This window comes from Oreochromis aureus, linkage group 2 (genome assembly GCF_013358895.1).
Source record: "Oreochromis aureus strain Israel breed Guangdong linkage group 2, ZZ_aureus, whole genome shotgun sequence".
Classification (NCBI taxonomy): Eukaryota; Metazoa; Chordata; class Actinopteri; order Cichliformes; family Cichlidae; genus Oreochromis; species Oreochromis aureus.
In genome coordinates this window covers 12,451,541-12,475,395 of record NC_052943.1, presented here as the reverse complement: position 1 = coordinate 12,475,395, position 23,855 = coordinate 12,451,541, and the positions used below count along the sequence as shown (strand labels likewise).

Genomic DNA, 23,855 nt, shown 5'->3' with positions numbered 1-23,855 from the left:
ATGTGACACCACCTCTCGGTCCAGAAACCCGCTAGTAACAAGTGAGTAAGTATTTTCTTTATAGGATGGTTTTAAGTCAAAGGGAATGCCCTGAGTTATCCGTGAAATAATTTTCCCATTAACTCCAGAGTCTTTATCCTTTACACTGATAAGTGAAATAACTTTACCAGGCTTTGAATCTTCAGACACTGTATTTGACAGTGACGTGACTTCTATTTCCGGTGGGTTGTCATTGACGTCCTTAATTTTCACAATCACTCTACACCTGCTTGTTAAAGGAGGCGTTCCTTTGTCTGATGCCTGCACATCTAGTTTATAAACCTCGGAATCTTCAAAATCCAACCCTCCTTTCAGTGTAATTTCTCCGCTTACACTATCCAGTTCAAATATTTCATAAATTTTACGCGCTAATGTTTTACTAAGGCTATACTCTAATTCCCCATTTGCCCCTTCATCCGGATCTGTTGCATTTACCTTTGCAACAGTCGTTCCAACCGAAACGTTTTCAATTATTTCTATTTGATAAGTATCCTGTTTAAACGTCGGGCGATTATCATTAGTATCAAGAACAGTAATCGAAACATTAAGCATGCCTGATCGCGGAGGTTTACCTCCATCAACCGCGGTTACAAAGAGGAAATGTTTATGTTTTTTTTCTCTGTCTAAGGAATTCTTCAGAATTAGAAATGGTATTTTGTCCTCATCACTTTGACTAATCTCTATATCAAAGTGATCATTTGAAGATAATGAATATGTGCGGATAGAATTTATGCCAGCATCAGGATCACGGGCCGCATGCAGTTCCAATCGTGTTCCCGGGGATGATTGTTCTGCTACTTCAAAGGTTTGTTGTTTTTCAGAAAAACTCGGGGAATGGTCATTAACATCAGTAATTTCTACAGCTACATAGTGGATTTCCAGTGGGTTCTCTACAAGCATTTTTAGCTCTATCATGCATGCACCACTTCCATGGCACAGTTCCTCTCTGTCGATTTTCTTACGAACCAGTAACACACCATTGTCCGGATTCACCTCGAAAAACGCATCCTTAGAGTCCGATACAACACGTAACAGACGATCAGCCAAAGAGGTTTTGTCAAGACCAAGATCCTTAGCAACGTTTCCAACAATAGTCCCTTCTTTCATCTCCTCTGGAATCGAGTATCTCAGTTCAGCGAAAGCCTGCTCTCCGAAAATCAGCAGCAAAGAGAAATGAAAAGCAAAGCAACAGCAGTTGCCTGATCTGCTGCGTGTTCTCTCGGCCATCCTTCTCAAACAACACATTTACACATAAAACCTATTTCTAAAGGAAGCTTAGTTTATATATCCTTGGCTTTTCGTAAAGTATGTAAAGAAAACATATGGCACCGTCTCATCCGACTCACATCCGCTTTGCTGTGCGGTATCAAACAAAAGCCTTCTTAGGGGAGGACCTAATTCCTTTATGGAATGCTCGGTGTAACAGTGACGCCAAGAGGACAACATTTTAGACGATTTATACTCTGAAAGGTTTTTCTATATGTTAGTAACAACAGCCACCTCAACATAAGTCAGCAGATAAACTCAAGTTGCAGCAAACACACTATAATATGCTAAGGGCAGGGCTCCGCCATCTTTACAGTCAGAGACTTTTTATTAGTCTCATTTGTTATTGAGAAAATAAACGGTGTATATTAGTAAACTCCGCCACAGTAACAATTTAACACGTCAAGTCGGAAGAACGTACATGGAGGAACGTACATGCACAAAACGCTGCGCAATGTTTGCTTCTTCTTTTCTTCTTCTTCTCAGCATTATTATTGTTGTTGTTGTTGTTGTTGTTGTTGTTAGTAGCAGTAGTAGTGCTTGTTGTTGTATATATTTCTCCGATATTTCTACTAAAAAAAATCTAAAAACAAACAAACTCATAGTATTCGTAATTATTTTGTATTTGTACACATTTTTGTATTGATATGGATACAAAAAGCAACGAACCCATTAATTCATTCATCATGAGTTATCAAAAGGTTTAATCTTGCAGACCAAGTAACAGCTGAGACACATCTGAGCTGGATGCACGGTATGTGCTATATGTTAGTCTTACCTCCTCAGATGTTCTCCTCCTGTCTGGCATCACCAATGTATTTGCATGGCTTCCAGGGACTATAGTAGATCCTATACTCATTCTGGGTCCAACTAGCATGTACCGCTTCTCTCCTGATCTGTACTGGATGCTGTGACACAGTGTCCCATCATAATTAGTCTCTGGCAGATATTTAGAAGTATAGTCTGTGGATTTGGAGCACTGCATTGCAATCAGCACGATGATACTGACCAGAAAAAGTACAGAAACTGCGCCCAAAGTTATCATGAGGTAAAATATGACATTACTGTCCTCATCATCTTTTGCTGCACTTTTAACATCAGAAGCTGCAAAAGCCTCTTTGGGCTCCACAAGTTTGACAATCACAGTAGCTGTTGCTGAGAGAGAAACGTTGCCGTTGTCTTTGACTCGTATGAGCAGTTTATGCTCAGCCTCGTCTGTCTCTGTGAATGAGCGAAGTGTTCTGATCTGTCCTGTATAGCGGTCCAAAGCAAAGAGACTGTGGTCAGTCACTTCCTGCAGTGAAAAGAGCAACCAGCCGTTATATCCTATATCAGCGTCATAGGCTCTGACTTTAGTCACCAAGTGTCCTGCGTTGACGTTTCGGGGAATTTCCTCCACACCTTGAGCAGAGCCGTTGGAGCTGAGTGGATACAGGATGACTGGAGCGTTGTCGTTCTGATCCAGGATGAAGACGTTGACTGTGACGTTGTTGCTTAGTGGCGGAGTTCCCGAATCTGACGCAACAACTTGGAACTGGAAAGTTTTCAGCGTTTCAAAATCAAAACTTTTCAGCGCAATGATTTGTCCATTATCAGAATTCACACTTAGGAAAGACATTATATCATTTTTACTTCCTTCCCTCACAATGTGATATGAAATGGCTGCATTGTCGTTCAAGTCTTTATCCGTCGCGCTTACAGAAAATATTGGCTTTCCAGCAACGTTGTTTTCTGACAGGTAAACCTGTAGTGGATTCTGCGAGAATTGTGGGATGTTATCGTTTACATCTGATATTTGAATGCTAAGGGTTTTAAAAGTAGATAGTGGAGGCTCACCACAATCCGTGGCTTTCATTGTTATTTCATAATAAGACACTTGTTCTCGATCCAAAAGTCCCTTGGTTACAAGTGAATATATATTTTCCTTGTACGACGGCTTTAATTCAAAGGGCACGTCTGAGATTATGCTTGTAATAATATTTCCGTTCACTCCGGAATCTCTATCTGTTACACTGAGTAGAGAAATAACTGTACCAGGCTTGGAGTCCTCGGATACTGAATTTGATAGTGACGTGATTTCTATCTCTGGTGGATTGTCATTAACATCTGTGATTTTTATGATGACTCTGCACTCACCCGTCAGTGGGGGTGTTCCTTTATCGGACGCCTCAATATCAAGTTTGTAAACGTCATTTTCTTCATAGTCAATCAGTCCCTGTACTATAATTTCCCCACTTAACTTATCCAGTTCAAATATATCATACACTTTCTTCTTTAGAGTTTTTCCAAGTCTGTATTCAACTGCTCCATTTAAGTTTTCATCTGGATCTGTCGCATTAATTTTAAATATTTTGGTGCCAACCAAAACGTTTTCTGGGACTGAAATTTCATAAATTTCCTTCGTAAACATCGGGCGATTGTCATTAATATCTAGAACAATAACGGTAACATTTAGTGTTCCTGATCTTGGAGGTTTACCCCCATCAACTGCTGTAACCACAAGTGAATGGCTGCATTTTTGCTCTCTGTCCAGCGACTTTTTTAGAACTAAAAATGGTATTTTGTCCTCGTCACTTTGGAGGACATCTATTTCAAAATGATCGTTTGGTGTTAAGGTGTAGGTACGAATAGAGTTCATTCCTGCATCAGGGTCGCGAGCGGTGTGCACCTGGAACCGCCTTCTTGGCAGTGTATGTTCGGCTATTTCAAATCTCTGATTTCTTTCGGAGAAAGTAGGGGAATGATCATTTACATCAGTAATTTCCACAACTACATAATGCATTTCCAGTGGGTTTTCAACAAGAATTTTAAGCTCCAGTAAGCATGCGCCACTTCCTTGACAGAGAACCTCTCTATCGATTTTCTTGCGAACATAGAGAGCCCCATTGTCCTGGTTTACCTCAAAAAAGGCGTCCGTATTTCCAGACACAACACGAAAACGTCGGTCAGTCAAAGAATTGATGTCAAGGCCCAGATCTTTCGCAACATTTCCAGCCACAGTCCCATCTGCAACCTCCTCTGGAACAGTATATCGTACCTGAGAAAAAGCCATGTTCCCGAAAAGCAGCAATACGGCCACATGAAAAACAAACCAGTAACCCTTCATCGTTCGTGATCCTGTAGTGATCTTCATAGCTATTTAACAGTACCTGCATACACAGAAGCTCCCTGCGTCGACAAACAGCAAGTTATAGCATATTTGCGAAATATAAACCGTCCATCAGCTGGTGGGTTTGGGTTTAATATGCGATTTCCCCTCCTCAATCTGAAACAAAAGCCCTGAAAGAGGAGGGACGGAGTCGATTTTTGTCTTCCGATGTAAGAGTGACACCCAGAGGAGATGTGTTACAAAACGTCATTCATATTATAGATATATTTTGTCTTCTCTATATGCTTTCTTTCCGCCTTACAAATTAAAGCGACTGTACTATTTTTTCCTGCCATAGAACTTAATGCACTCGAAGAAGCATTAGGAAACATGGATCTGATACTACTCAGATTGAATGGGATGAATTTCATTTTGACATACTTTGATCGCCATGGGCATCAAGTAGTTATACAGAGTTTCTTTCACACAGCGAAAGTAGATATGTGTTAAAACAACAAAGCTGATGCATACTGCCCATAAGTTAACTAATTCTAGATTTAAAGATGGGAACGTGTAAGACCCACGCGTCACAAATATACATTTCTCAACTTTTTTTCAACTTTGTAAGGGAAACTTCTCAAAAGCTGAGACCAAAGTAATTAAAAGAAAACGTGTATTTATATTTGCATAGATGTTAGAATACCCCAGTAAGTACTGTTTCAGGGCGTCTGTTTGTGAAATAGAAATTAAAGGATTTAAAAAATAATGGGCAACGTCTTACCTCTTCAGAGCGATGTCTCCTATCAGGAAGCCCTAGAGTATTTGCATGGCTGCCATGTACTATAGTAGATCCTATACTCATTCTGGGTCCAACTAGCATGTACCGCTTCTCTCCTGATCTGTACTGGATGCTGTGACACAGTGTCCCATCATAATTAGTCTCTGGTAGATATTTAGAAGTATAGTCTGTGGATTTGGAGCACTGCATTGCAATCAGCACGATGATGCTGACGAGAAAAAGTACAGAAACTGCGCCCAAAGTTATCATGAGGTAAAGTATGACATTGCTGTCCTCATCATCTTTTGCTGCACTTTTAACATCAGAAGCTGCAAAAGCCTCTTTGGGTTCCACAAGTTTGACAATCACAGTAGCTGTTGCTGAGAGAGAAACGTTGCCGTTGTCTTTGACCAGTATTACCAGTTTATGCTCAGCCTCGTCAGTCTCTGTGAATGAGCGAAGTGTTCTGATCTGTCCTGTATAGCGGTCCAAAGCAAAGAGACTGTGGTCAGTCACTTCCTGCAGTGAAAAGAGCAACCAGCCGTTATATCCTATATCAGCGTCATAGGCTCTGACTTTAGTCACCAAGTGTCCTGCGTTGACGTTTCGGGGAATCTCCTCCACACCTTGAGCAGAGCCGTTGGAGCTGAGTGGATACAGGATGACTGGAGCGTTGTCGTTCTGATCCAGGATGAAGACGTTGACTGTGACGTTGTTGCTTAGTGGCGGAGTTCCCGAATCTGAGGCAACAACTTGGAACTGAAAAGTTTTCAGTGTTTCAAAATCAAAACTTTTCAGCGCGGTGATTTGTCCATTATCTGAATTCACATTTAGAAAAGATATTACATCATTTTCACCACCTTCTCTCAGAAGATGATATGAAATAGCTGCGTTTTCATTTGCATCGAGGTCTACTGCACTTACAGAAAATATTGGCGCACCTGCGTAGTTATTTTCTGACAGATAACATTGTAATGGATTTTGGGGAAATTGTGGACTGTTGTCATTTACATCTGCTATCTGAATGCTAAGAGTTTTAAAACTGGATAAAGGAGGCTCACCACAGTCTGTAGCTATTATTTTTACTTCGTATTCTGGTACAGTTTCCCGATCTAACACTCCCTTGGTGACCACGGAATATATGTTTTCCTTGTAAGAAGGTTTTAATTCGAAAGGTGCGTGTTCGGTCATGTGTGTAATTATTTTTCCATTAAGTCCCGAGTCTTTATCCGTTACACTGATAAGTGAAATAACTGTACCAGGCTTTGAATCTTCGGTTACTGTATTTGACAGTGACGTGACTTCTATTTCTGGTGCATTATCATTAATGTCTTGTATCTTTATTATTACTCTACACCTTCCGATTAATGGAGGTTGTCCTTTATCAGATGCTTCAACGTCTAGTTTATAAATCTCAGAATCCTCAAAATCTAATGTTACTTTTAGCGTAATTTGTCCACTTACACTATCTAGTTCAAATATGTGATAAACTTTACGCGCTAATGTTTTGCTCAGGCTGTACTCTATTTCTCCGTTAGTGCCTTCATCTGGGTCTATAGCAGCTACAGTTGCAACAACAGCACCAACAGAGACATTTTCTTTTATTTCAATTTGGTAAGTCTCCCGACTGAATGTCGGGCGATTATCATTAATGTCAAGAACAATAACGGATACATTAAGCGTGCCTGATTTTGGAGGTTTACCTCCATCAACTGCTGTTACAGTTAGCAAGTGTTTAGTCTTTTGTTCTCTGTCTAAAGATTTCTTCAGCACTAGAAATGGTATTTTGTCCTCATCACTTTGACTAATCTCAATATCGAAATGCTCATTTGACGTTAGTGTGTATATGCGGATAGAGTTTATTCCAGCATCAGGATCACGAGCCGCGTGAAGCTGGAATCGTGTTCCCGGTGATGTATGCTCGGCGATTTCAAAGGTCTGCTCCTTTTCAGAAAAGCTGGGGGCATGATCATTCACATCAGCAATTTCTACAGCAATATGATGCATTTCCAGGGGATTTTCAAAAAGGATTTTTAGCTCATTAAGGCATGAACCGCTACCGTGACAAAGCTCTTCTCTGTCGATTTTCTTACGAACCTGTAAAGCCCCATTGTCCGGGTTTACCTCGAAAAACGCGTCCTTAAATCCAGAAACAACACGGAGGCGACGATCAGTCAAAGAGGTTTTGTCAATACCAAGATCCTTGGCCACATTTCCAACAATAGTTCCCTCTTTGACCTCCTCCGGAACAGAGTATCTCAAATCAGCCAAAGCCCGCTTTCCGAAAACCAGCAGCAGTGTCAAATAAAAAGCAACCCAGAAGCACTCACAGCATCGATACGGTCTTCCATTCCTCATTGTTGTCCAGTTGCACACGACAACACCTGAATCTGTTTCTATAATAATTATATTTGCGATTACGATCACTCCACGGTCTCATCCGACTCCCGTTTTTAGATATTATGCATTCTTTGCTGTGAACCACCAGACAAAAAGCTTTGTTAGGGGAGGGACTGTGTTTTTATGGCCATTTATGTTATAGTGACACCAAGAGGACAACTCTGTATGTTTATTTCTGATGATTTTAAGTAAGGACCATTACAGGTATGTATTTTATGTGCAAAATTTGTCACTAAGGACAATAGCGATAAAAGAGTTCTATCCACTTACTTAAGGATACTTGAGGTATTTCTTTCCCCTGAATTTCACCAGTTGAATTTTGTATTCATTTTTTAATAATACTGAAGAAAGATTTAATTTTTCTGCTTTTACATAACAGTATATTAATCTGACACCCTACTTTGAATGGAACCGGCAACGCACCACAGTATACTTCAGCACTACAGACAGCGATAGCTGCTCTTGACATAGCTGCTCTCGTTACCAAAGATACCTGTAATTGTAACACCAACAGAAAGCGGAGGTTGACAAACGTAACCGGAAAATGTAACATAGTAATATCAAAAACACTTCTCCTATTCACAAGAAAGTATTCTGGTTATTGCAGCTTAGCTATAATATCGGTAATAGTATTGGTAATTAAAACGGTCTCAAAGGTAACTACAGTGAAAAATGAAATGTAATCATGTTTTAAAGCACTTCATTTTCAAAAACACCACAATGCAAAGCGGGACATATCATAAAGATGACTGTTTTGCTTCAGTGTGATTTCAAGGAAACGGTAACACATGCAGCAAATGTATAACCTGAGTGTGACTAGATGAGTAACACTGGTACTGAAAACAAGCTAAAGTTTTCACGAAAACGTCTTACCTCTTCAGATGCTCTCCGCCTGTCGGGTAGAACTAATGTGTTTGCATGGCTACCCGGGACTATAGTAGATCCTATACTCATTCTGGGTCCAACTAACATGTACCGCTTCTCCCCGGATCTGTACTGGATGCTGTGACACAGTGTTCCGTCATAATTAGTCTCTGGCAGATATTTAGACGTATAGTCTGTGGATTTGGAGCACTGCATTGCAATCAGCACGATGATACTGACCAGAAAAAGTACAGAAACTGCGCCCAAAGTTATCATGAGGTAAAATATGACATTACTGTCCTCATCATCTTTTGCTGCACTTTTAACATCAGAAGCTGCAAAAGCCTCTTTAGGCTCCACAAGTTTGACAATCACAGTAGCTGTTGCTGAGAGAGAAACGTTGCCGTTGTCTTTGACCAGTATTACCAGTTTATGCTCAGCCTCGTCTGTCTCTGTGAATGAGCGAAGTGTTCTGATCTGTCCTGTATAGCGGTCCAAAGCAAAGAGACTGTGGTCAGTAACTTCCTGGAGGGAAAAGAGCAACCAGCCGTTATATCCTATATCAGCGTCATAGGCTCTGACTTTAGTCACCAAGTGTCCTGCGTTGACGTTTCGGGGAATCTCCTCCACACCTTGAGCAGAGCCGTTGGAGCTGAGTGGATACAGGATGACTGGAGCGTTGTCGTTCTGATCCAGGATGAAGACGTTGACTGTGACGTTGTTGCTTAGTGGCGGAGTTCCCGAATCTGACGCAACAACTTGGAACTGGAAAGTTTTCAGTGTTTCAAAATCAAAACTTTTCAGCGCAATGATTTGTCCATTATCAGAATTCACACTTAGGAAAGACATTATATCATTTTTACTTCCTTCCCTCACAATGTGATATGAAATGGCTGCATTGTCGTTCAAGTCTTTATCCGTCGCGCTTACAGAAAATATTGGCTTTCCAGCAACGTTGTTTTCTGACAGGTAAACCTGTAGTGGATTCTGCGAGAATTGTGGGATGTTATCGTTTACATCTGATATTTGAATGCTAAGGATTTTAAAAGTAGATAGTGGAGGCTCACCACAATCCGTGGCTTTCATTGTTATTTCATAATAAGACACTTTTTCTCGATCCAAAAGTCCCTTGGTTACAAGTGAATATATATTTTCCTTGTACGACGGCTTTAATTCAAAGGGCACGTCTGAGATTATGCTTGTAATAATATTTCCGTTCACTCCGGAATCTCTATCTGTTACACTGAGTAGAGAAATAACTGTACCAGGCTTGGAGTCCTCGGATACTGAATTTGATAGTGACGTGATTTCTATTTCTGGTGGATTGTCATTAACATCTGTGATTTTTATGATGACTCTGCACTCACCCGTCAGTGGGGGTGTTCCTTTATCGGACGCCTCAATATCAAGTTTGTAAACGTCATTTTCTTCATAGTCAATCAGTCCCTGTACTATAATTTCCCCACTTAACTTATCCAGTTCAAATATATCATACACTTTCTTCTTCAGAGTTTTTCCAAGGCTATATTCAATTGCTCCATTTAAGTTTTCATCTGGATCTGTCGCATTAATTTTAAATATTTTGGTGCCGACCAAAACGTTTTCTGGGACTGAAATTTCATAAATTTCCTTAGTAAACATTGGGCGATTGTCATTACTGTCTAGAACAATAACGGTAACATTTAGGGTTCCCGATCTTGGAGGTTTACCCCCATCAACTGCTGTAACCACAAGCGAATGGTTGCATTTTTGCTCTCTGTCCAGCGACTTTTTTAGCACTAAAAATGGTATTTTGTCCTCGTCACTTTGGCGGACATCTAATTCAAAATGATCGTTTGGTGTTAAGGTGTAGGTATGAATGGAATTAAGTCCTGCATCAGGATCACGAGCGGTGTGTAGCTGGAACCGCCTTCCTGGCAGTGTATGTTCGGCTATTTCAAATCTCTGATTTCTTTCGGAGAAATTAGGAGAATGATCATTTACATCAGTAATTTCCACAACTACATAATGCATTTCCAGTGGGTTTTCAACAAGAATTTTAAGCTCCAGTAAGCATGCGCCACTTCCTTGACAGAGAACCTCCCTGTCGATTTTCTTGCGAACATAGAGAGCCCCATTGTCCTGGTTTACCTCAAAAAAGGCGTCCGTATTTCCAGACACAACACGAAAACGTCGATCAGCCAAGGAATTGATGTCAAGGCCCAGATCTTTCGCAATATTTCCAACTACAGTTCCATCTGCAACCTCCTCTGGAACCGTATATCGTATCTGAGAAAAAGCCTCCTTCCCAAAAAGCAGCAATACCGCCACATGAAAAACAAACCAGTAACCCTTCATCGTTCGTGATCCTGTAGTGATCTTCATAGCTATTTAACAGTACCTACATACACAGAAGCTCCCTGGGTCGACAAACAGCAAGTTATAGCATATTTGCAAAATATAAACCGTCCATCAGCTGGTGGGTTTGGTTTTAATATGCGATTTCCCCTCCTCAATCTGAAACAAAAGCCCTGAAAGAGGAGGGACGGAGTCATTTTTTTCTTCCGATGTAAGAGTGACACCCAGAGGAGATGTGTTACAAAACGTCATTCATATTATAAATATATTTTGTCTTCTCTATATGCTTTCTTTCCGCCTTACAAATTAAAGCGACTGTACTATTTTTTCCTGCCATAGAACTTAATGCACACGAAGAAGCATTAGGAAACATGGATCTGACACTACTCAGATTGAATGGGATGAATTTCATTTTGACATACTTTGATCGCCATGGGCATCAAGTAGTTATACAGAGTTTCTTTCACACAGCGAAAGTAGATATGTGTTAAAACAACAAAGCTGATGCATACTGCCCATAAGTTAACTAATTCTAGATTTAAAGATGGGAACGTGTAAGACCCACGCGTCACAAATATACATTTCTCAACTTTTTTTCAACTTTGTAAGGGAAACTTCTCAAAAGCTGAGACCAAAATAATTAAAAGAAAACGTGTATTTATATTTGCATAGATGTTAAACTAACCCAGTAAGTACTGTTTCAGGGCGTCTGTTTGTGAAATAGGAATTAAACGAATTAAAAAAATAATGGGCAACGTCTTACCTCTTCAGAGCGATGTCTCCTGTCAGGAAGCACTAGAGTATTTGCATGACTTCCCGGGACTATGGTAGATCCTATACTCATTCTGGGTCCAACTAGCATGTACCGCTTCTCTCCTGATCTGTACTGGATGCTGTGACACAGTGTCCCATCATAATTAGTCTCTGGTAGATATTTAGAAGTATAGTCTGTGGATTTGGAGCACTGCATTGCAATCAGCACGATGATGCTGACGAGAAAAAGTACAGAAACTGCGCCCAAAGTTATCATGAGGTAAAATATGACATTACTGTCCTCATCATCTTTAGCTGCACTTTTAACATCAGAAGCTGCAAAAGCCTCTTTGGGCTCCACAAGTTTGACAATCACAGTAGCTGTTGCTGAGAGAGAAACGTTGCCGTTGTCTTTGACCAGTATTACCAGTTTATGCTCAGCCTCGTCTGTCTCTGTGAATGAGCGAAGTGTTCTGATCTGTCCTGTATAGCGGTCCAAAGCAAAGAGACTGTGGTCAGTAACTTCCTGGAGGGAAAAGAGCAACCAGCCGTTATATCCTATATCAGCGTCATAGGCTCTGACTTTAGTCACCAAGTGTCCTGCGTTGACGTTTCGGGGAATCTCCTCCACACCTTGAGCAGAGCCGTTGGAGCTGAGTGGATACAGGATGACTGGAGCGTTGTCGTTCTTATCCAGGATGAAGACGTTGACTGTGACGTTGTTGCTTAGTGGCGGAGTTCCAGAATCTGAGGCAACAACTTGGAACTGGAAAGTTTTCAGCGTTTCAAAATCAAAACTTTTCAGCGCAGTGATTTGTCCGTTATCATTGTTTATATTTAGGGATGAAATAATGTCATTTTGGCTCCCCTCTCTCACAATGTGGTATGAAATGGCTGCATTGTCATTTAAGTCATTGTCTGAAGCGCTTACAGAAAATATGGACTTTCCAGCAGCGTTGTTTTCTACGAGATAAAACTCTAAAGGACTTTGTTTGAAATGTGGACTGTTGTCATTTACATCTGATATCTCAATGCGCAGAGTTTTAAAAGTAGATAGTGGAGGTTCACCGCAGTCGGTGGCTTTTATTGTTATTTCATAATGGGACAACACCTCTCGATCCAAAACATCCTTAGTGACCAATGAGAATGTGTTTTCCTTATAAGAAGGTTTTAATTCAAAAGGCACTTCATTAATAATGCTTGATATTATTTTTCCATTCACACCGAAGTCTTTGTCTTTCACACTAAGAAGTGAAATAACGGTGCCAAGCTTTGAATCTTCAGGCACTGTGTTTGAAAGTGATGTAACTTCGATTTCAGGCGGGTTATCGTTGACATCTAGTACTTTTATAATTAGTCTACACTCGCCCATCAATGGAGGCGTTCCTTTATCCGATACCTCAACATCCAGTTCATACACGTCGTTGTCTTCATAGTCCACTACTCCTTTGACCGTAATTTCTCCACTTGTTTTGTCCAGTTCAAAAATATCATAAACTTTCTGCCATAAAGTTTTTCCGAGAGTATATTCAACTTCTCCATTAGCACCTTCATCATAATCTGTCGCATTCATTCTAAATACTGATGCACCGACGGGTATGTTTTCTTTTATAGACAAGTGATAAATCTCCTGACTAAATATTGGACGATTGTCATTACTGTCCAGAACAGTTATGGTAACATTTAATGTGCCTGATCTTGGAGGTTTTCCTCCATCGACAGCTGTCATCACTAGCTTGTGTTCATTATTTTGTTCTCTATCTAGTGATTTCTTAAGCACTAAAAACGGTACCTTTCCTGCATCACTTTGACGGATATTTACTTCAAAATGTTCATTTGAGGTTATAGTATATGTACGAATAGAGTTAATTCCAGCATCGGGATCGCGAGCAGTGTGCAGCTGAAATCTCTTCCCTGGCAGTGTGTGTTCAGCTATTTCAAATGTCTGCTCTCTTGCAGGAAAACTAGGAGAATTATCATTTATGTCAGTAATTTCTACGATTATGTAGTGTATTTCCAAAGGGTTCTCTACAAGAATTTTTAGCTCCATGCGGCAAGCACCGCTGCCCTGACAGAGCTCCTCTCTATCGATATGATTACTGACATACAATGCCCCGCTATTCTGGTTTACCTCAAAAATACCGTCCTCACTTCCAGAGACAATGCGGAACCGTCGGTCACCCAAAAAGGTTACATCAAGCCCGAGATCCTTCGCAACATTTCCAACAACAGTGCCATCTTCCACCTCCTCTGCAACAGAATATCTTATTTGAGCCAAAGCTTCTCTTCCGGAAAATAGCATCAACGCCAAATAAAAGGCAAACCGGGAGTAGTGACTTGTTGGAGTCTCCATCATTTTTCAACAGCATATAAATCCACAGTTAATGCTAAGAGCAATAACCGACTCGCTTACGGCCACACATTTACAAAACCAACAACAGGGTTTTGTCGGCTGGTATATTTGGTCCAAGTGCTTTGCTCAGCTCAGACAAAGGGTTTGCAAGGGGAGGGACAATGTTCTTAAAGGTTTTCTGATTTCATAGTGCCACCCAGAGGCTGTGCTGAGAAAGGACCACATATGCTTGTTTTTTCTTTTTCCCATTGATTGAATCCTCTTTTAGGCTTGAGAACTGAATTAAAGTTGACTGGATCTCGAACAACCAATAGATATTTAGTATTTTAACATTGTTCTAGTCTCTTCCGGTCTTTCTCTCGGTTTACTCCATAAAAACTTGCTGATAACTTGCTCCAACAGATAATGGCATTAATCAATCATTGTGTTTCTTTAACATTCCTTCACTGGATAGCCTGATAGTTTTTGGCACCATGGATAGCGATCACAGGCTCTCCCACAGAACTTTAATTGGAAAAAGTGACATATAAACAACTACCAATAGAGCCAGTCAAGGTTCCCAACACATGCTCAAAGAAAAAAAAAGAAAGGGAAAAAACCTACAAACCTACAAAGGATTATTATTATGATTATTATTATTGTTGTTGTTGTTGTTGTTGTTGTTGTTGTTGTTATTATTATTATTATTATTATTATTATTATTATTATTATTATTGTTATTGTTGTTGTTATTTGTATATGTATGGCTTTATAGTTGCAGTGAATGTGATCTAAATAGAAACAGCAGGAAAAAAGCTGGTGTTTAGCACATTAACCACAGTGGCTCGGAAAGTGTACAAACTCCACCCAGCCAGACAAACCCAAACTTTCTTGCTTTGAAGTAATAGCGCGAACCACTGCACCACTATGCTACTTGCTACCATTACAACTGATATTGTAAAGCAAGCCGAAAACGGAAAGGGAAAATGCTTTTACAAAAGAGTGTTAAGTTCTTACCTCTTCAGAAGGACGTCTCCTATCAGGAAGCACGAGAGTATTTGCATGGCTTCCTGGTACTATAGTAGATCCTATACTCATTCTGGGTCCAACTAGCATGTACCGCTTCTCTCCTGATCTGTACTGGATGCTGTGACACAGTGTCCCATCATAATTAGTCTCTGGCAGATATTTAGAAGTATAGTCTGTGGATTTGGAGCACTGCATTGCAATCAGCACGATGATGCTGACGAGAAAAAGTACAGAAACTGCGCCCAAAGTTATCATGAGGTAAAATATGACATTACTGTCCTCATCATCTTTTGTCGCACTTTTAACATCAGAAGATGCAAAAGCCTCTTTGGGCTCCACAAGTTTGACAATCACAGTAGCTGTTGCTGAGAGAGAAACGTTGCCGTTGTCTTTGACCAGTATTACCAGTTTATGCTCAGCCTCGTCAGTCTCTGTGAATGAGCGAAGTGTTCTGATCTGTCCTGTATAGCGGTCCAAAGCAAAGAGACTGTGGTCAGTCACTTCCTGCAGTGAAAAGAGCAACCAGCCGTTATATCCTATATCAGCGTCATAGGCTCTGACTTTAGTCACCAAGTGTCCTGCGTTGACGTTTCGGGGAATCTCCTCCACACCTTGAGCAGAACCATTGGAGCTGAGTGGATACAGGATGACTGGAGCGTTGTCGTTCTGATCCAGGATGAAGACGTTGACTGTGACGTTGTTGCTTAATGACGGAGTTCCAGAATCTGAGGCAACAACTTGGAACTGGAAAGTTTTCAGCGTTTCAAAGTCAAAACTTTTCAGCGCGGTGATTTGTCCGCTGTCGGGATGTATATTCACAATGGATGCCATAACATTGCGGCCAGCTCCCCCCCTGAGTATATGATAGGACACTGCTGCATTTTCGTTGCAGTCTTTATCAAATGCACTGACAGAGAATATTGACACGCCAGCCGCGTTATTTTCCGTCAAGTATAATTCTAGTGGATTATGTGAGAACTCCGGAAAATTATCGTTCACATCTGACACCTGAATGATCAACTTTTTAAAGGTGGAAAGAGGCGGCTCACCACAGTCTGTAGCTGTTATTGAAATGTCATAATGTGACACAGTTTCCCTATCTAGTGATTCTTTTGTTACTAACGAGTACATGTTTTCTTTAAATGACGGTTTTAATTCAAATGGCACATTTTCTGTTAGATGACATATGACTTTGCTATTTAAACCAGAATCAGCGTCTGTAACAGTAATGAGAGCGACCACGGTACCCTGTTTTGAGTCCTCGGGGACCATGCTGGATATTGAAGTCACTTCTATTTCTGGTTTATTGTCATTGACATCTTGAATCTTTATTATAATTCTACAGTCAGTCGTCATTGGCGGCTGACCTTTGTCTGAGGCTTGGACATCTAAATTGTAAACATTGGCTGTCTCATAATCAATTTCTCCGATAACTCGAATTTCTCCCGTGAGTCTGTCTAAAGTAAATAGTCGCAACACACTGGAAGTAATATCACCCCCAAAAGTATACTCGACGTCCCCGTTAATACCCTCGTCTAGATCTGTTGCTTGGACTTTGATTATAGTCTTGTCTAATGGGGCATTTTCTTGCAATGTAACGGAATAAACCTCTTGAGAAAATACTGGTCTGTTATCGTTGATATCAAGAACCTTTATATTAAGGCTCAGATTTGCGTATTTTGGCGGCGTCCCCCCATCCATAGCGGTTAAAATCAAGCTATGGTTTGTTTTCCGCTCTCTGTCCAAGTTTCTCTGCAGTACAAGGAAAGGGATTTTATCTTCCCCTCTGTCTCGAATTTCAAGATGAAAATGATCGTTTTGACTGAGTTTATAAAGCTGCACCGCATTTACTCCAACATCTCGGTCACGAGCGCCTGGTAACTGAAATCGTGCTCCTGGCAGTGTGGTCTCTGCTATTTCTATTACCTTCTCTTTCTCAGCAAAACTGGGTCTATTGTCGTTAGTATCTATTATTTCAACAGTAACATAGTGGACTTCAAGGGGGTTTTCAACAACAATTTTTAGATCTAATAAACAGGCAACATTTCTATCGCACAGCTGTTCCCTGTCCACATTTTCGTGTACATACAACGCCCCATTGTTCGGGTTTACCTCAAACAGCGTACCCTGGGCTCCAGACACAATACGAAAACGCCTGCTTTTCAGTGTACCGACATCGAGCCCCAGATCCTTGGCAACATTTCCAATAACAGCTCCCGCTTTAACATCCTCTGGAGTCGAATATTTAATCTGAGCTAAAATCACTTCCACACAGCAGAAGAGCGCGGCGAAAACCAGAGGATAAGGCCAAGTTATCATTCTGCCTCTTTGTCCTTTGGCAAAATCATATGTAATAAAATCCACGCGTATTTTTCCACTTAGTAATCATCCAGTTTTCCTGAGATTTTACTCCAGACGTCCGTTTTCGCGAAAAGAAAAATACACAGGCGAAAATCGAAACGTTGATATTCTTTGTGGCCGAGGTGAAAACACACACATTACAAGGGGCTGAGTGGAATTTCGCACTTCCTTATAGTAACACTGACACCCACAGGATCATTCAGCGTTTACATTTAGTAGGAAATGGGGAAAAACAGATTCGACTAAACAGAAACTTTTGTCATTTACTATATTACACTTTTTATTCAAATGACTATCCGTGTGACAAGGCAAAAATATCCTAGGGCATCATCACAAGCACTGACTTTGCAATGTAGTAGGTAAAGAGCTTAATCGTTCAGTGCCCTGTGATAACCGAGCACAGTTAAATACCTTAATAAGAGCTTTTCAGCACCATGGACAGTGGAAAAGTCTTAAAATCACATCATTAACAACAGCGTGCTCGATGCCCTCTCTCTTCGATGGTCAATAACCACATCGGACAGGAAAACAAAATGTGTTCAGTGGTAACAGTGCTAACACATTTACAGCACAAATAGAAGGACATCACTCAAAACTACTAAGATGCCTCGCCAATACCACGTGCCAGCACTTCCATTATCTTAAAAAACGACAGGGAGTAGTAAAGATTATCCAATAGGTGAGGCAAAATTAGGCAATTGCATTAAAATGATCATCATGAATTTATCCTACCTCTTCAGATGGCCGTCTTCTGTCTGGCATCACCAGAGTATTTTTATGGCTTCCTGGTACTATAGTAGATCCTATACTCATCCTGGGTCCAACTAACATGTACTTCCTGTCTCCAGATCTGTACTGGATGCTGTGACACAGTGTCCCATCATAATTTGCTTCTTGTAAATACTTAGAAGTATAGTCTGTGGATTTGGAGCATTGCATTGCAATCAGCACGATGATGCTGACGAGAAAAAGTACAGAAACTGCGCCCAAAGTTATCATGAGGTAAAATATGACATTACTGTCCTCATCATCTTTTGCTGCACTTTTAACATCAGAAGCTGCAAAAGCCTCTTTGGGCTCCACAAGTTTGACAATCACAGTAGCTGTTGCTGAGAGAGAAACGTTGCCGTTGTCTTTTACCAGTATTGCCAGTTTATGCTCAGCCTCGTCAGTCTCTGTGAATGAGCGAAGTGTTCTGATCTGTCCTGTATAGCGATCCAAAGCAAAGAGACTGTGGTCAGTCACTTCCTGCAGTGAAAAGAGCAACCAGCCGTTATATCCTATATCAGCGTCATAGGCTCTGACTTTAGTCACCAAGTGTCCTGCGTTGATGTTTCGGGGAATCTCCTCCACACCTTGAGCAGAACCGTTGGAGCTGAGTGGATACAGGATGACTGGAGCGTTATCGTTCTGATCCAGGATGAAGACGTTGACTGTGACGTTGTTGCTTAATGACGGAGTTCCAGAATCTGAGGCAACAACTTGGAACTGGAAAGTTTTCAGCGTTTCAAAATCAAAACTTTTCAGCGTGGAAATGTGTCCGTTATCACTGTTTATACTTAGTAATGACATAATGTCATTTTGGCTGCCCTCTTTCACAATGCGATATGAAATGGCTGCATTGTCACTTAAGTCATTGTCCACTGCGCTTACGGAGAATATTGATTTCCCAGCAACGTTATTTTCGGACAGGTAAAAGTGTAGTGGATTTATCGGAAAATGTGGTCTGTTGTCATTTACGTCTGCTACCTGGATGTTCAAAGTTTTAAAAGTAGATAAAGGGGGCTCTCCACAGTCGGTGGCTTTTATTGTCAGTTCATATTGAGATACATTCTCTCGGTCCAAAAGATCTTTAGTGACAACGGAATAAACGTTCTCTTTATATGATGGTTTTAATTCAAAAGGTAAGTCTGAGGTTATGCTGAGAATAATTTTCCCATTCACACCAGAGTCTTTATCTCGCACACTGATGAGTGAAATCATTGTGCCGGGCTTTGAATCCTCAGACACTGTATTTGAAAGCGATGTGATTTCAATTTCTGGCGGATTATCATTGATGTCTTTTATCTTTATAATTAATCTGCACTCACCGGTTAGTGGAGGTGTTCCTTTATCTGATACCTCGATATCCAATTTATAAACGTCGTTTTCTTCATAGTCCACTATTCCCTTTATTCTTATTTCCCCACTTATTTTATCCAGTTCAAATATATCATAAACTTTTTTCTTGAGTGTTTTTCCAAGACTGTATACAATTTCACTACTAGAACCTTCATCTGGGTCTGTCGCATTCATTCTAAATATTGAAGTCCCTACTTGAACATTTTCATCTATTTCTATTTGGTAGCTCTCTTGACTAAAGGTTGGACGGTTGTCATTTGTGTCAAGAACGATTATAGTAACATTTATGGTGCCTGATCGCGGAGGTTTTCCTCCATCAACTGCAGTGACAGTTAACGTGTATTTGTTGATTTTTTCTCTATCCAACGATTTCTTCAGCACTAAAAATGGTATTATATCCTCATCGCTCTGACGGATTGCTACTTCAAAATGTTCGTTTGACGTTAAAGTATATGTACGAATTGCGTTAATTCCAGAATCGGGGTCCCGAGCACTGTGCAGCTGAAATCGTCTTCCTGCCATGGTTTGTTCAAAAATTTCAAACCTCTGTTCTTTTTCGGGGAAAACAGGGGAGTGATCGTTAATATCAATAATTTCTACAACCACGTAGTGTATTTCCAAAGGGTTTTCTGCTATAATTTTTAGCTCCATTAGGCATGCCCCACTGCCCAGACAAAGCTCCTCTCTGTCGATTTTCTTAAGCAAATAGAGATCCCCATTGTCCTGGTTTACATCAAAAAACGCATCCTTAGATTCAGACACAACACGGAACCGCCGGCTGGTCAAAGAGCTGATATCAAGACCAAGATCCTTTGCAACACTTCCGACAACAGTTCCATCTTTCACCTCTTCTGCAACAGAGTATCTTATTTCTACCGAAGCCCCTTTCCCGACAAACAGCAGCAAAGCTACATGGAGAATAAACCAGACCCCATTCCTTCCACGACTTCGTTTTTCGTTCTCCATTGTAATCAAACAACAGATTACAAAACAATGTTTGGACTACCTAGCTCATTGCCTGTTGTATATAATGTATAAAGCACGATTTGGAAAGATTGCGAGCTCGATTCAAGCGTCTTCTCTGCTTTTAGCAGTGGCAAACAAAAGCTTTGTGAGAGGATGGATAAAGTGGTCTCCAGTATGTCAATGTAATACTGACACCCAGAGGTTACTGGAGAAGTACAGAATTATAAATTACAGTGTATAAAAAGAAACCGTTATTCCAACAATGAAAAACACGTTATCAGGGGGTTTAAATTTTGTTCCATATGTTGATTATCTCAGAAGATGTTATTTAACCCACTTCTGAATAAAGAAGGTCACCCCTGACCAACACTATTCAGCAGCACATATTTGATTTAAGAAAAAAAGTGCCGTTCACCAAAGTAGCATGCAAGATATCTGGTAACGTGCAATTCCACTGGTTTTTCATGAGGATCGCCCACATGACCTAGACCCATATTCGATTGAGTAGAAGCATTATGAATCACCATTTATCGTGACCAAAATGTCAATGAAACTAACTTTAGTGTGAGCACTGTGGTCTTTAGGTATGATACTTTAGAATTGTAATTTCAAAAAAGAAAAGAAAATTTAGACGATATCAAAAAAGTCTAATTGATGGAAAAGAATGCACAAAAACATGTGACATCACACTTTTAAGCTCTTACCTCTTCAGAAGGACGTCTCCTATCAGGAAGCACGAGAGTATTTGCGTGACTTCCAGGTACTATAGTAGATCCTATACTCATTCTGGGTCCAACTAGCATGTACCGCTTCTCTCCTGATCTGTACTGGATGCTGTGACACAGTGTCCCATCATAATTAGTCTCTGGCAGATATTTAGAAGTATAGTCTGTGGATTTGGAGCACTGCATTGCAATCAGCACGATGATGCTGACGAGAAAAAGTACAGAAACTGCGCCCAAAGTTATCATGAGGTAAAATATGACATTACTGTCCTCATCATCTTTTGCTGCACTTTTAACATCAGAAGCTGCAAAAGCCTCTTTGGGCTCCACAAGTTTGACAATCACAGTAGCTGTTGCTGAGAGAGAAACGTTGCCGTTGTCTTTGACTAGTATGAGCAGTTTATGCTCAGCCTCGTCTGTCTCTGTGAATGAGCGAAGTGTTCTGATCTGTCCTGTATAGCGGTCCAAAGCAAAGAGACTGTGGTCAGTCACTTCCTGCAGTGAAAAGAGCAACCAGCCGTTATATCCTATATCAGCGTCATAGGCTCTGACTTTAGTCACCAAGTGTCCTGCGTTGACGTTTCGGGGAATCTCCTCCACACCTTGAGCAGAACCGTTGGAGTTGAGTGGATACAGGATGACTGGAGCGTTGTCGTTCTGATCCAGGATGAAGACGTTGACTGTGACGTTGTTGCTTAGTGACGGAATTCCCGAATCTGAGGCAGCAACTTGGAACTGGAAAGTTTTCAGTGTTTCAAAGTCAAAACTGTTCAGCGCGATGATTTGCCCATTATCTGAATTAATATTTAAAAATACTGCGTTTTTCTGTTGACTGCTTTCATCTCTGATTATACGATAAGTTAAAGCCGCGTTTTCATTCAAATCTTTATCTGAGGCAGAAACTGAAAAAATCGGCTTTCCAGGCTCGTTATTTTCTACCAGGTAAAGTTCAACTGGATTCTGTGCAAATTGTGGCGCATTATCATTCACGTCTGACACATCAATACTCAAAGTTCTGAATGTGGACAGAGGAGGCACGCCACAGTCTGTAGCTGTTATTGTGACGTCGTAATGGGAAACTGATTCTCGGTCTAATTTATGTTTAATAACTAAAGAGTACATGTTCTCTTGAAATGACGGTTTTAAATCAAATGGGACATTGTCTGAAAGACTACATATTACTTTACCGTTTAAACCCGCGTCTTGGTCTGTAATACTGATCAAAGCCACCACAGTCCCAGGTTTGGAGTCTTCTGATACCACCTTTGACAAAGATGTCACCTCTATCTCAGGTTTATTATCATTTACGTCCAGCACCTTGATGATCACCCTGCAGTTAGTGCTCATCGGAGGTTGTCCTTTGTCAGTGGCGTGGACGTCCAACTTGTATACCTCCATATTCTCAAAGTCAATTCCGCCTTTCACTCGAATTTCACCAGTGTCCTTATCTAGGCTAAATGTATCATACAATTTAGTGTTAAGTTCGCCACCAAAAAAATATTCAATCTTTCCGTTTACACCCTCATCCAGATCGGTTGCCTTTACCGTAGTTACACTAGTATCCCTATCAACATTTTCAGGTATTGTAACTGAATATAATTCTTGGTTAAATGTAGGATGGTTATCATTTGAATCGAGGACTATGACTGTGACATTAAGAGTCCCCGTTCTCGGTGGATTTCCGCCATCAATTGCTGTCAGTATCAGTTTGTGTGCATTCTCCTTTTCCCGATCCAGAGACTTTTGTAAAACTAAAAATGGTACCTTGTCCTCTCCCATCTCTCTTATTTGTAAACTGAAATGATCGTTATGGTTTAATTTGTACATGCGTACAGTATTAGTAACAACATCTGGGTCCCGTGCAGCTGGCAACTGGAAACGTTTTCCTTGAAGAGTGGATTCAGGAATTTCTACTATTTTTTCTTCATCAGTAAAGCTGGGTGAATTATCATTTACATCCACGATTTCCACTCCTACATAATGTATTTCCATGGGGTTCTCAGCTACCAATTTTATATTTTTGATACATGGATGTATTCTTTCGCACAGCTCCTCTCGGTCGATATTTCCTTGAACATACAGAACGCCATTGTTCGAATTTACTTCAAATTGAGCATCTTCAGCTCCAGAAACAATACGAAACCGTCGTTCCTCTAATGAACTGATGTCCAGTCCCAGATCCTTTGCCACATTCCCAACAACACTTCCTACCTTTACTTCCTCTGGAATCGAATATTTTATCTGAGCTGATGCCCGCTCCACACAGCTGAGCATCAGAGAAAAGCTGATAGCAACCCACCAGCACTGCGTTCCTCGTCTTTGTCCTCCTGCCTCCATCGTGTTCGTTTAGATAACAAATACTGTATCTACTCACAGGTATTTATCGTTAAGAAATTAGCATAAATCACAAAATATCCCGTCTGAAATGCATCCCATTTTCCCTCGTATTCATGGAAAAATCACGGCTACCCTTGTTTCTCTGGACGATACCGTCTCCTCTCTGTCAACCAGAACAAAACCTCTATGGAAGGGGCAGGGCCACTATTGTAACATATCAGTTTGATGCAGATATGACACTGACACCTTGTGGACTGAACATCTTGTGACTCATTTTTAAAGCAAACAGCTACATGTGTTACACAAATATGTTTCCAACATGTAGTCTGCTCACTAAAAATGAACACTCTTTCTTACTGAACATTTTTTTTATTTGCTGTTTCTTTGTTATTTGTACAGCAATATGTTCAAATGATGGAGTACTTGTGCAGTTTCTGGAGTCCTTTTTGTTTATCTTAG

At 40.6% G+C, this 23,855-nt stretch overlaps 4 protein-coding genes across 4 annotated transcripts in view; all 4 read right to left on the bottom strand.

The window, feature by feature from the left end:
* LOC116336023 (protocadherin alpha-C2-like) overlaps positions 1–23,855 on the bottom strand; it is a 188,698-nt gene that overhangs the window by 161,792 nt on the left and 3,051 nt on the right. The window lies entirely within an intron of this gene.
* LOC116336042 (protocadherin alpha-3-like) lies at positions 10,898–17,205 on the bottom strand. The gene is made up of 4 exons (XM_039622426.1): positions 14,875–17,205; positions 11,953–12,291; positions 11,536–11,665; positions 10,898–10,945 (listed from the first exon to the last, which is right to left on the bottom strand). The coding sequence occupies exons 1-3, from the start codon at positions 17,203–17,205 to the stop codon at positions 11,558–11,560; spliced, it is 2,778 nt and encodes a 925-aa protein (XP_039478360.1). The 3' UTR covers positions 10,898–10,945; positions 11,536–11,557.
* Positions 17,846–20,334, bottom strand: LOC116336041 (protocadherin alpha-2-like). The gene is made up of 2 exons (XM_039622420.1): positions 17,980–20,334; positions 17,846–17,887 (listed from the first exon to the last, which is right to left on the bottom strand). The coding sequence occupies exons 1-2, from the start codon at positions 20,332–20,334 to the stop codon at positions 17,846–17,848; spliced, it is 2,397 nt and encodes a 798-aa protein (XP_039478354.1).
* On the bottom strand, positions 21,027–23,396 carry LOC120443523 (protocadherin alpha-8-like). The gene has a single exon (XM_039622377.1). The coding sequence runs from the start codon at positions 23,394–23,396 to the stop codon at positions 21,027–21,029; it is 2,370 nt and encodes a 789-aa protein (XP_039478311.1).